Consider the following 12,911-nt stretch of genomic DNA (forward strand, 5'->3'; position numbering starts at 1 on the left):
TCTACTATTTTCCTTTTCTGATGTTGCTCGATGATACAGCCCCTAAAAATTAAATTTTGTGAAATTGTATTTTTCTAAATGTCATCTAATTAGCCTTCTTTTTCAATTCAATTCGGTTTTATTTGTGAATAATCAAGTTACAATGAGTTCATTTAGGTGCACAACAGAGTTTTGGTGTTCCTTTCAGCTGTGTTTAAATCGTTATTCAATCGAAAAATTATTACTTATGGAATAGACAAGAGTAAGAAAAATAGCCTTCTTTTTCAACTCGCGATATCTCGAAAACTATTTATTCGACTTTTTTATGTTAAAAATGTTAATTTTCTGCTTTTATCATTAAAAAACATCGATATTTTATAAATTCAGAATAACTTTTTTGAAAGGGATCATTCCTATAGTTTTTTTGAAGAGGTCCTATAAACATATGGAAGACAATAGTTTATAGCTCGGGTGAGTTTTCAAAAAGCCGTAAGAGCCACCGTGACCTCTGACACTAATTTTCGCTTTTCTCTTAAATTAAACAAAATTTCATTTATTTTTAGTTTGGGGCACTTGAAGGACGTGTAGATGAACAATCTCAAACATTTTTGATATTGGTTTTTCGTAAGTAGGTCGAATACCGATGCAAAAAGGACTTTGTTTACCAATGGCTCTTACAGCTTTTTGAAAACTAATCCGAGATAGGTCCTTTTAAAAAAAACTCTTGATTCATATTTGAAATTTTCAAATGTTGGTCTAAATAATTAAATTTCGAATTAATTTTACTGAAAAGAGCAAAAAATTTCACAAGAGTTTCTCTTTTAACATTACAAATCGAACCAATAGTTTCCGAGATAATCCGAGGTGAAAAAGAAGGCTTATTACATGACACTGAGAAAAACTGATTTTTTACAAAATCTAAACATTAAAAGGCTGTTCACAACAATCTGCAGATCAACATAGTCAAAAACGGAAAAATTGTAGGATATTTTGTCAGCTATTCGAAAATAGTTTTTCAAGGGTTGTTTTGTCTTAATAAATTATTTTGAAATTGCAAAAAACTGAAAAATTTTCAAAAATTTCACATATAAATGCCTAAAACTTGAAAAAAATATAATTATCAAAAATGTGTACAGCCATTTTCAATTGTGAATTAGATTTTTCATCCAAAAATATTTTTTGAAATTTTATTTGCAACATTTTATATTTTTCCAAAAATCACATTTATTTTCAAAAAAGAATAACTTCGGTACCAGAATTTTTCTAAATTTCAAAAATATGTACTTTGAAAATTCAACTTAAAGGGATGAAAAGTCAAGTTGAAAAATCCGGAAATATGTGTACATTGTTCCTATTTTTTCTGAAAAGTCCTCATCATAACCTACATTTTTGCTCAAGACACCAATTCGTATAGAAAATTCCTTCTCAAGATACAAATTTTTGAATATTCACTTGCCGAATTCGTATAACCAGCCCGCAAAATTATATGGCACCTTGTATTGGAAAACTAATGATGCCTGGATTAATGACCCATTTCATTAGAAATGGCTTCTTTGACAAAATGAAAGCACGGACAAAGTTTCATTGGAATCAAAATATACAAAATTGAAAATCTAGAAGAAAAATGGAAAAGTCTAGAGAATTACTCAAAATTATCGCTCATTGCAAAAAATGTCGAGATTTTTATTTTTCTATTTCTAGAGCTTTTTTTTTCTAAGTTCCTATAAGCTATTGTGTTTCATTTGTTTATAGAACCTTTTGAAAAAAACTCTAGAATTTTCCTTTGGATGAAACATTGTCCATCGATTCCTTTAGTCCAAATAAGTCATTTAGCATCTTGGTTTCACTTTACAAGTCTCCTTACAATTTTGGCGGCAATCTATACAAATGTGCTATGAAAACGTTTGAAACCTATAAACTGGAGAGAATTTTCTGATCGATTTGGTATCTTCGGCAAATTGTGGTTATGAGTAGTACTATTCAGAAAAGTAGCACACAGAAAAAGAAATCCCATTTTTTATCTTATTTTTTATTACAAACACTACATTTTTACAAACTTGATCCCCTTTTTTCATTTTTCTATGTTTTAGTGGACCAAAAGTACCAACATTTCAGCATTTAGCTAGCTTCAGCAATAGCTTTAAAATTTAACTAGCCAATCATAATACCCTAAAACCTCAAAAATACCATCAATTCTCAATTATCAAGTCTGTTCCGCTTGATGACCGATGCCTTTGGCACACTGTCAAACCCTTGTCAGCAGCCAATGAACTCTCGACCGGTGCAAGCTACACACAAAAAAATATTTCCGAATGTTACATCATTTATGATGTAACACTTTGGCACGTCATTAAACATTTAAATTTAAATTCAATTTGATGTAAATTTGCAACAAATTATACGTAAAAACATGATTTTACGTGTGATTCAACCGTTTACGTCGAATCTCAAGTTTACATCAACTGAGTTTACATGTGATTCATTTTTTCCGTGTCGAGTAAATTCACATATTTTTTTGTGTGTAGCTTAACTTTAGGAATTTATCACTTCCACCACACCCGAAGAAGCTTCCCAAAGTAAGTTATTCTGTCCCATCCCGTTCAAAAAAACACACGCAAACTCTGATCCCTTGTCAGTTACGGAACAATCTCCAAGATTTAACCGGCAAAGCCCTCCGAAAAGTCCGAAATTGGTTTATCCTTCTTTTCCGTCCGAACGCCAAACACCACCGGGCCGATCTCCGACGTCCTGTTCCGGGGATTATTTATGCAAGTTACAAGTTAAATATAACTTTTGAACCGGATCGCCCACGCTGCCGTAGTTGAGGTTTGGTGCCTATGGCGGGCTTTTGTTAGAAAGGTTGGTGAAAAAGTTGGGAAAAACTTCTTCTCCGTCAGCCATAATAACAGAAGCGGTCCGGAAATTTCCGGGACGAACCGTTTGATTGAGGGGAAATTTGATAGCCGCAGGCTCGAAAACAAAACCTTTGGAAAGGGTGACAAAAGGACCGTCGAGATGACCTAAATTGAAGGGTGAATGATTGAGTGTGAAATGTTCAGAGATGGTGTTCTAATTTTCAAGATATGATTTCAGTCAGTTCATCCTGATTTTAAAGGATTTTAAAGGTACAAATTACAGTGGTGAAATATTACATTTTACTGTTACATAGGCTTTGAAAAACCTAATGATATGTGTCTTGCAATATGGATAAAAAACATAAAAAGCTTAACAAAATTTAAACATAAAGAATATTGCTTTCCAAATCCATACCGTTACTATTGCTCGTTGGCAAAATTACATTCTAATAAATGTAATCAATTTCGTTATCACCGAACATCCGTTCACTCTGAAGAGTTCACCCAGCTGTCCATCCACCTTTCCAGTTCCCGTAATTGCCTGTCGTGTGCTGCAGTAGCCCATGTCCCCAGGACGAATGCCAACGACACTGGAGTCGTCTTTTCCGAATTCCAATCATACCGCCACGCAGAGTCGTCTGAACTCAATTTTGCATAATTCCGTCGTCGTCGTTTCGTTCGCCAAATTTGCCAGAGGCGTCCCAGCGAAAAAGCTACAGTTGGTCCTTTTCATCTTGCTGGCGGCCGAGACTTTTACGAAAGTGCTTTTTCTCTATCAGTAAATTGAATCAGTCGTTCGTTTCTGAAGGAGAAGCTTTTCAAAACCACACAGGAATAAAAAGAGTGGGAGGTTGCGCGGTAATACGAGGAAAACGATTTTATTTTTGGGTCATTCGGATGAATTGAAAGCCCTCCCCAGCTTTGACAGGATGACCGGAGCAACGTTTTCATCAGATTCTTTGCGGTTTCAAGGGAGCAAGTGGCGCATTCTGCATCTGAAGGCAGTTGCCAATGCGTCAATTTATGTGCTGGTTATTGCAGTCTCAATCGTCGCATTGCTGAAGTTTTTGGTTTCTCTTTACCTTTCGATTATACTTTTTCAGTAATCCTTACAATTATTGGTATTCTCATTTAAAATTTCAAGTAATTTTAAGAAGAGCCCAAAATCCATGAAATTTTTAAACATATAAAAATATACCAGGAAAAGCTAACCCACACCCTCTCCCACTTCAATTGCAGAACGAAATCCTAGACGAGGACCAGCAGAACCAGCGCGTGGAGGAGGATGTCTGCTACGGAAAGCCTTGCTACTCCAACGAGAACTGCTGCCCAGGGCTTGTCTGCGTAAACGTCGACGGAGGTAAGTTAGACCCAACCGGGGAAAAAACCCCCCCGACAAAACCTAGTAGAACAATTTCGTTGAAAAAACACACAAAAAAACACTGCCCAAAAATGCCTTCACCCCCTCAACACTGGCTTCAGATTCACTCACGAAAAAAAATGCGTTACCTTTTGATGTTTGCTGTTCACCGGCGCTTTGCATGTAACTTGACCTTTGCCCTCGGCACGGGACTGTTGGAAATGCACTTCTTGTATCTCGGGGCAAGCATCTTTTCCCGCCTGAATCCCTCAACATCATGCAACGTAGAAACTTCAAAGGTCAAACGAAATCCGATTTGCGTCTTGGCAATTTTTGCACTCAACTATAGAAATATAACACAGTCTTACGGTTCTAGCTGAAGCTTTATTTAGTTTACGAAATGGTGAAACGTTGAAAAATTACGTTATCATATACGCCCTTACCTTGGAATGGTACTGCTCACACGTCATCCCTTGAGCAGGAGAATCATGTCCTTTTGATAAGCTCTAGAGGAGGTCCCTAATGCACCGCCTTTTCCCTGTTCTGAGCAGCATTATTTCCGCCCTGGTATTTTCAGCTTTGGATGTGTGCATGCCGACTTATCCCTTTAGCTACCTTGTTGCTAACCCTTAAATTTAGAATAACAAACTTTTTTTTGGTGAACATGTTGACACCACATAATTTCCAAATTTCATTCTTCATAACAAGTGAACTTTTCTTATGGACGCAATTCTATACGAAATTAGTCCTTTTAAAATTTTAAATTTTGTACTTTTTAAACTGGCTGAAACTTTTTTATTATCTTCCGTACATCCAAAGAAGCCATTTTCCATCATCAGTTTGTCCATATTATTTTCCATACAAATTTAGTAGCTGTCCGGAGGTGACAAGAAACGGCAAGAAACAGCATGTTTCCGGTCTCCCTACTGTCCATACAAAAATGGTTTGAAAAAAATCAAAAATCTATATCTTTTGAAGGAATTTTTTGATCGATTTAAAAACACTTGTTGTTACCAAAAATTGATTTCAATACACAATATTTATATTTCATTTTGTTATGTTTTAGGGAACAGAAATTGCCATCTTTCAGAAAAATCCAGAATAGGCAAAAAAACTGCGATGAGAAAAAAATATCAAAAGGAAAATCTTAACAAAGCAAAAAAAAACTTGAGTGAAATGAATTAATTTGAAATTTATAATATGAAAATTTTGTGAAATTTTCAGCTTTTTTCAATTAAAATCATGAAGACCTATTTAAAATTATATTTAACCCTTTAAAATTTTTAAATTTCAAAATTTCAAAATAATTTTTATTAAAAAGAGCAGAAAAGTTCACATTTTTTTTAATTCTTGATATATTGACGATCAATAAACGAATACTAGTTGGGCAACACTGAGAAAATATTTGTTTTCCTAGTTTTTTTTAGGTGTTTACGTGGTTTATGGATAATCCCATAGAAAAATGGCATGTAAATATTCGAAAAATGGTGTCTCGCGATCGAATTGTTTGATGTCTTTGGAAAGGTTTTGTGTAAAAATTTGATTAACGGATTTTTTTTATAAATTTTGAATAACTCACTAAAAATTAAAAAGTAAAATACTAAAAACACTATTTTTGATTATTTTTTTATTTATGGATATGTTTAAGGGGGCTAGAAATGATTTTTTTAAGGTTACGGGCAATTTTTTTTGACCGAGTTATCAATTTTTGAAACAGGTGTTTTGAAAACTCTGACATTGTGGTAAATTAAAATTGATTTTTTTTAAATTTAAGAGATCAGAAAATTTTACATTATAAAAAAACTCTTGTGCACATTTTGTCCAACCCTTGTTGTTCAATGAAAAATGTTTTACGAAAAAACAGTTTTTTCAAAAATTCATAGCTCGGTCAAATTATTTGCCCTTGCTGAGTCACACCTTAAAATATGGCAATTTTTGTCCCCTGAGTGATTCCCTTTTTAGTGAGTTAATCAGCAAAAAATAAAACACAGACAGCATAAACGTCTAGAAAAATTAAAATAATATTCTTTTTTGAAACCAATTTTCAGTGACAAAACATTATTTTAAAATCAAACATAAAAAAATCATGCATATGCACATTTTGGTGTAGTTTTCACACCGAAAAAATTAAGCATGGAGTTTTTTTTTGTTTGATCATTTTTTGTCACTAAAAATTGACTTCCAAAAATAAAAAGAATCCAAAAATTCCCTTAAAAGAAACTGTTTTTTTTATTTCACAAACGATATTTGTATGGACAGTGCTAAATTTTTATGATATCATAGGCAAAAATGGAGATGCAAAATGGCATCTTTTGTCAGGTAAAAAATGCAAAAAATCGTATAAAAGAAATCTCAAAGAAATGCTCCAAGATAAAAAAAAATCAGAGCTCTCAACAAAATATCAAAGAGATAACGATATTTCCCTTAGAAAGATTCAGATTCATATCTTAATTGTTTTCATGATGTTTACAAATATAAGAAGATTTTGAAAAATGACAACACTTTTACAAGATCGCTAAAAACAGATTTTACAATTCAAAAAATCAGAACCACTATAATAAGTAGCCCAGTTTTAAATCTAAACCAGAAGTGAATTAATTAGATTTTAAAATAATGCAGCTCATTTAAGTTAAAAACATTTTCCTATTACAGTCGACTCTCTGGCTGTCGATCTTCTCGATATCAATATTGCTCCATGTACCGATGAATTCTTCAGTCCCTTCAAACTGCATACTTTGATTGTCCTTATTCCTCGATATTTTCTCTTGCTTGAAGGATCTCTTCCTCGACGGTCCCTTGGATTATTTTTGCTTTAAAAATCTATTCCGGTTGTCAATAATTTCACTTTCTCATGGCTTGCATAGACATTTTTCTTAAAGAAACGATGCTTTGAAGGGTGTTTGACGTTTGTTTGTTTTTGTTTGCTGGACGTTGCCATGATTTTCTCCCATAGCTGGTCATCAAGAAAAAACAAATTTCAATTGAGTCTTCATGTTGCATCGTTCTGTAAACTGATGCTTCTCTTCCTCGACGGTCCCTTGGATATTGACAACCAGAGAATCGACTGTATTGAAGTTAAAAATAATCAGCTTATCGTTAACTACTAAAGGAACTGCATCCCGGGAAATGCCCATAACGTAAAGCAAATTTTTAAAACATGCTTACCTTTAAGACATTTCAAAAATAAATGGTTAAATAAACTCGAATGAATGATGAAAAACAGTGTAAAATTAATCAATCAATATTAAAAATTAAAGTTTCAAAAATTATCTCAGCTTTTCGTTTCTTTTTTTTTTTTTTTTTGCTGGGGAAATAAATATTTCGAACAATAACATGCCAATGCTGATTTTCTTAGAGGTTTTGTCTAACGTTTAACTGAATAATGGGCTCTAAAGTAGATTTTTTTTGTTCAGATTATTGCTCGAAAGTCATCGAGATTTCAGAGCACTCGTGAGACGAAATGGTTAAATGGTTGATTTTTTATTTAAGCAAAATTAACGAATGAAGTTTAAGGACAAGTCTGACAAAGTTTCATCATATGAAAGAATTTCAACGTCAAATTTAATTTTATCAAATAACGGATATATAAAATATAATTCATCATTAAAAAATTGTGCGTAAAATATTTATTACCTTTACAAAACATATCATTTGAAAAAAATACAATTACAGGGTTAACCAAACTGTCTAACAGGCCCAACCAACAAATGAGTAAAACTGACAAGATCTCTGAATGTGCAGCAAAAGAAACACCAGCCAGCAGCGCCACAAGTCTTTACGTCCTTCCGAAACCTGCCTCATGCTCCCGAATTTCCATGTTTTCCTGCCTCACCGCCAGCTGCATGTACTACTGGAAAACACCTCCTCCAGCGTAACGAGTTTACGTTAAACGATGCACGTCAAATGATAAGCCCTCCGCCCTTGTCTTAATTTTACCCAACGACGCTGATGAGCAGCTGCTCCGTTCTACACTGGAAGCTTTTGTACATTTTCAGTTCATGTCGAGCTTCTCCTCAGCTTTATGTAATTATGAGTGCCGTTACTGTCTAGATAGAAACATGTGGTGCGGCATCAGTAGGTTGAAATATTTTAGCGAAAATTTACATTTTGGAACGCATCGATGCGCCTTTACTTGAAGCGACCAAACGGGTGTGTGTAGAACCATTTCGCAACCGTAGTCCAAACAAAGAACGCCCTCCTGAATAAATAAGCGGTCCCATTAGGGAGCAAACACAATCGACAGGGACCGCCACCAACTGGAGGAACAGTGCCAAATGGGAGGACCCAAAATAGAAAAGGTTCCTAGACTAGGTTTACGATACATCATCCCAAGGGGGGAGAAGCTCACTCGCAGCGTGTAATCTACACCATTCTACCTATAGGTTTACCATTGCAAAGCCACAGAAAAGACAAAAAGCTCCCTGCAGTGTAAAAGTATATACGAATATGTTGGTTGTTCAAAGCTATGTTTGCTCTGGAAGGGTGTGTCTCATTTTGGGGTGACAGTTTTTGGCTCTGGAAAATGTTGGAAAAGGTGTTGTTTGTGTTGCTGTTTGCTAATTTAATATCGTTTGTTTTTTTCCAATGAAAGGAAAAATCCTAGTGAAATTATATAATCAAAGATAGATTACAATGTAGTTTGAAAATATCTTGAAAATATATGTGGTCAGAGCATTCCTCGACAAAACAATGTAGACTCACATGACATCTAAAAAAAAGTTACCCTTAACCTGCTTAGTTTTAAGTGAAACATTGTCCTAAAAGGTAATTTTGGTCCCTAATTAAAAATCCAAGGTCTATATTTGATATTTCGTAACGGAGGATCGGTACGACCCCTCATATTTGCGAAATGGTGATGAGTTTGGTGTTAAAGGTTAAAGGCATCAATTCTAAGGCCGTAAGAGCAATGTCGTATCGCCCCTTTCAAATGTGCTCCAGAATAGACGTCCAATTTGATAACGTACTAAGAATCAGCATTTCTACTAAAAAAAATCCAAAATCTCGGTAATTCCTGAACATAAACATTACTTCATGAATCTCTAGTAAAATAGACAGAAAATTTGTCATTCAGAACAACAATTTTCACCTAAAAGTTTAAGTCTGCCTACAGTTAGGGGAATAAATATTTAAAAAATTAAAAAAATATTTTAATGCTATGAATTATTGCCTTAAATTTGCGGGATGTTAAATATTGGCATTGATAATGGTAACGTAAATACTTTATAAAATTTTAGTCTTTGGCAGAGTTGTTCGTTATAATTCGGACTTTAAAAAAGGGGTTTTCGGATAGAAAAGTCCCATTTTTTATCAGATTTTTGAAAAAAGTCGAAATCCTAAATTTAATATTTTTTTTCTAAATATTTTTTTTTTGTTTTAGAGGACTTGCAATTTACCACTCAAACTTTACTAAAATGGGGTCGCAGAACTCGAATTTTAGCGTAAAAATTCACATTATTGTTCCAAAATTTAAATAAAAATTTTGTATTTTTTACATGCATTATATTCGCAATCGAAAATTACTTCAGAATTTGTTTGATAAAGTGCCCAGATTTCAATTTTAATTTATTTATATGTTCATTTTAACTAATAAATATTTCATGAAGTAAAAGCACCCCACATTTTTTTATTAAATATAGAACTTTTCTACAATTTGCTCTTTTTGACTTTATTGATCTGACTGCTGCATGCTGAGATACAGCCTCTCGAAATTTAAATTTTGCAAAAAAATTGTTTTAGCTTATTCCAAACTTTTCAAGTCACGATATCTAGAAACTGAATACTAAAAACTTAAATAGAAACATTTGCAAAATTTTCTGCTATTTTCGATAAATTAATTTCAAAGTTTGAGAATCGAATGTAACCTTTTGAAAGGGGTAAAAACTCGTATTTTTGATAGTTACCAAGAAATTTTGTTATAATGAAAATGCCTATATTTTTGAATTCTGTTTCAATAATATGAACAACCTCTAATTTAAATCACTATTTTTAGTGATTTTTTTTCTAAGAATCCTTATATGCAGTCAATTTTTCAATTTGAACTCTTTTTCATTGCGAAAATCCTGACACTTTGAGAGTATTTGAACTTCTTATATTTACCAACGTTTTTGTTTAATAGCTAACAAACTCCTAAAACTTTTATATTTTGTTTAAAACTTCTGCTTTAGATGCTTTGAACACTTCTCTACCAAGCTCAGTATGATTTCATACCATTTCGTTAGTATTTATTTGGATTTTTATATCGGCGCTGTCGTGCTAACTTGTCGCACGTCGCTTTTTGACGTTGCGAGAAAAACGCGTTTTAAAGTTCGACCTTGAATAAACAAAAACGAGAGCACGCTATGTAAACAATAACAAACACGTTTTGTTTGGTAGACCATTCTATGCATTGTTCTGAAGTTTGGTTGAATTTGGTTGCTGGAGTCCCGAGTTATAATTACAAATATTCACAGTACTCGGGCATGTACGAGTGTCAAACGCGTTCTGATCAGAAATCCCTTTGGCCAGTTGTCGTACTTACATCAATTTTCAGGGTATGTCAAGATAGAATTGAAACTTCTTTCATATGAAAAGTGACAACAATGCACGGAATTTTTTGAGGCATTGCGAGCTGCACAAAATGACGTTCTTAACTTAATTTGCACGTGTGACAAGTTAGCACGACAGCGACGATATTGCAACAAATAAGAGTGTCAAGTGTGAGAGAATCTTTTGAACATATCAAAAACATATTTAATTTTGAATTTACTCATACAACATCTTTCATTAAAGTGATTCAGTAGTAAGGTATCCTTAATAATTCCAAAAATAACAATAATTAATTACGTCAGTACTTTTGTTTTGTCATATTTTCCAAATGACTTATAAAAGGACTAATGCATATCGACGTCGTCGTGCTATCTTGTCGCACCCGCCATTTCGACGTTCCGAGAAAAACGCGTTTTAATGTTTGACCTTGAATAAACGGAAACTAGAGCACGCAATGTAAACAATAACAAACACGTTTTGTTTGGCTGACCATTCTGTACATTGTCTCGAAGTTTGGTTGAAGTTGGTTGCTGGAGTCCCGAGTTATAATTACAAATGTTTACGGTAGTCTAACTTGTACGTGCGTCAAACGCGTTCTGACCTGAAATCCCTTTGGCCAATTGTCACACTTACATCAATTTTCAAGGAGTGACAAGATAGCACGACAAGATTGAAACTTCTTTCATATGAAGAGCGACAACAATGCACGGAGTATTTCGGTTTTTATTGAATATCTCAGGATTGAAATCGAATTTTGGGGATCTGTGAAGGTCAAAAGGTGAGGCATTGTAAGCTGCACAAAATGGCTTTCTTAACTTAATTTGGCCCAAAATGCACGTGCGACAAGTTAGCACGACGGCGACGATATGACCTTTGCCAAATTTTCCATCGCAACAAATCCACACTACTCCTACAAAGTCCTAAGAACTCGGCCTTTACGCCAACCTGCTCAATGCTTAACAGTGGAAGAAGCACTCACCAGTATTTATTTACCTTTGGATAAAAGCTGGTACATATTTTATGACCTCCCACTCTATTGCTTGTCGTATGATCTCCACCCTCAAAACAGGGTTCGGGATTAGCTCCCACCCACCACCCTAAAAGCAGTGAGAGAGAGAGAAAGCATTTGCATTGGATCGGGGGGTCCCAGCCCATAATAATCCAGTATGGATGGCTCACTTTGTATGCTGCACTCTGTGATGTCAAGAAGCTACCATTATATGAATCAATTTATGATGTTGATGTGAATGTTGAGTGACCCATCGTATTATATGTTGAGAGATGCTTTTGGAGTAGCGATCTCAAAACAAAGAAAAAATAACAGTCGAAATTGAAACTTTAAAAAAATATTCAAACAAAGCCCCAACATAAACAAAATTCACAAAACAATTCCATCTAAATGTAAATGAACTCTATTGAATTCCAGGTAACTTCACCGGTAAAAACATTTTTTAATCCACCTTTAGGTAGTTGGTGCCTTCCTCATATTTATAAAATAAATAATTTAGATGAATTATTCATCTAAATAGCATCGTCCGCCGTTTAGTGATCTCTTATGTTTTACTTTACTCATAAGTTTTGATAAAGAGAGCAATATCTAGAATTTTCAGGTTCATCGAGAAGGATTATCTATCCATCGAAGGGTCACGTGATAGAACCGGACAACATTTTACCATAATATCTGAGATCTTTACTGCTCTTAATTTAAGAATCGGCTAATCGTCAACTAATCCGAACAAAATAATATTATTAACCCACTTTTACAATAGTAGCGGTGTTATATTGCCGTGGGCAAATGGGTTGACACACAGCCACTGCTATCATCAAAGGTAAATATTGTGATCGAATGCCAAACCGAGAATACCGACTAAAGCGTGTGGTTTGTGTTCACAAGCAACCATGAAAATAAAAGCAATGCGCACCAATTTTTCTTCAATATTTGTTAATTTACTACTATTTTATTAATTTTCTTTCTGACAAAACATCTGTTCGCTCCCTTAATTATTATTTTATTACGTAACACGCGTAACTCAATAGTTACCCAATAATGGGTACAAATAGATATAGTATATTTTGTTGTCCAAGAAGTGTTCTTTTTATCTCAGTGTAAAAAATACGATCCACAAAGTGCATGCAGGAACGAGCGGAAAGGGAACGTATTGGAAATATGATCCAAACTGTTTTGTTGTTGA

General features: G+C 34.1%; 1 protein-coding gene across 3 annotated transcripts in view; it reads left to right on the top strand.

Annotated features, from left to right (window-relative positions):
- Positions 1 to 12,911, top strand: part of LOC120422500 (prohormone-3) — a 147,348-nt gene that overhangs the window by 101,616 nt on the left and 32,821 nt on the right. For all 3 annotated transcript variants that reach the window (XM_052708698.1, XM_039585954.2, XM_039585955.2), the window contains exon 3: positions 4,074 to 4,194. In XM_052708698.1, the coding sequence (XP_052564658.1) occupies positions 4,074 to 4,194 (121 nt within the window). The remainder of the gene's footprint in view (positions 1 to 4,073; positions 4,195 to 12,911) is intronic.

The sequence above is a fragment of the Culex pipiens genome, chromosome 2, assembly GCF_016801865.2.
Source record: "Culex pipiens pallens isolate TS chromosome 2, TS_CPP_V2, whole genome shotgun sequence".
Classification (NCBI taxonomy): Eukaryota; Metazoa; Arthropoda; class Insecta; order Diptera; family Culicidae; genus Culex; species Culex pipiens.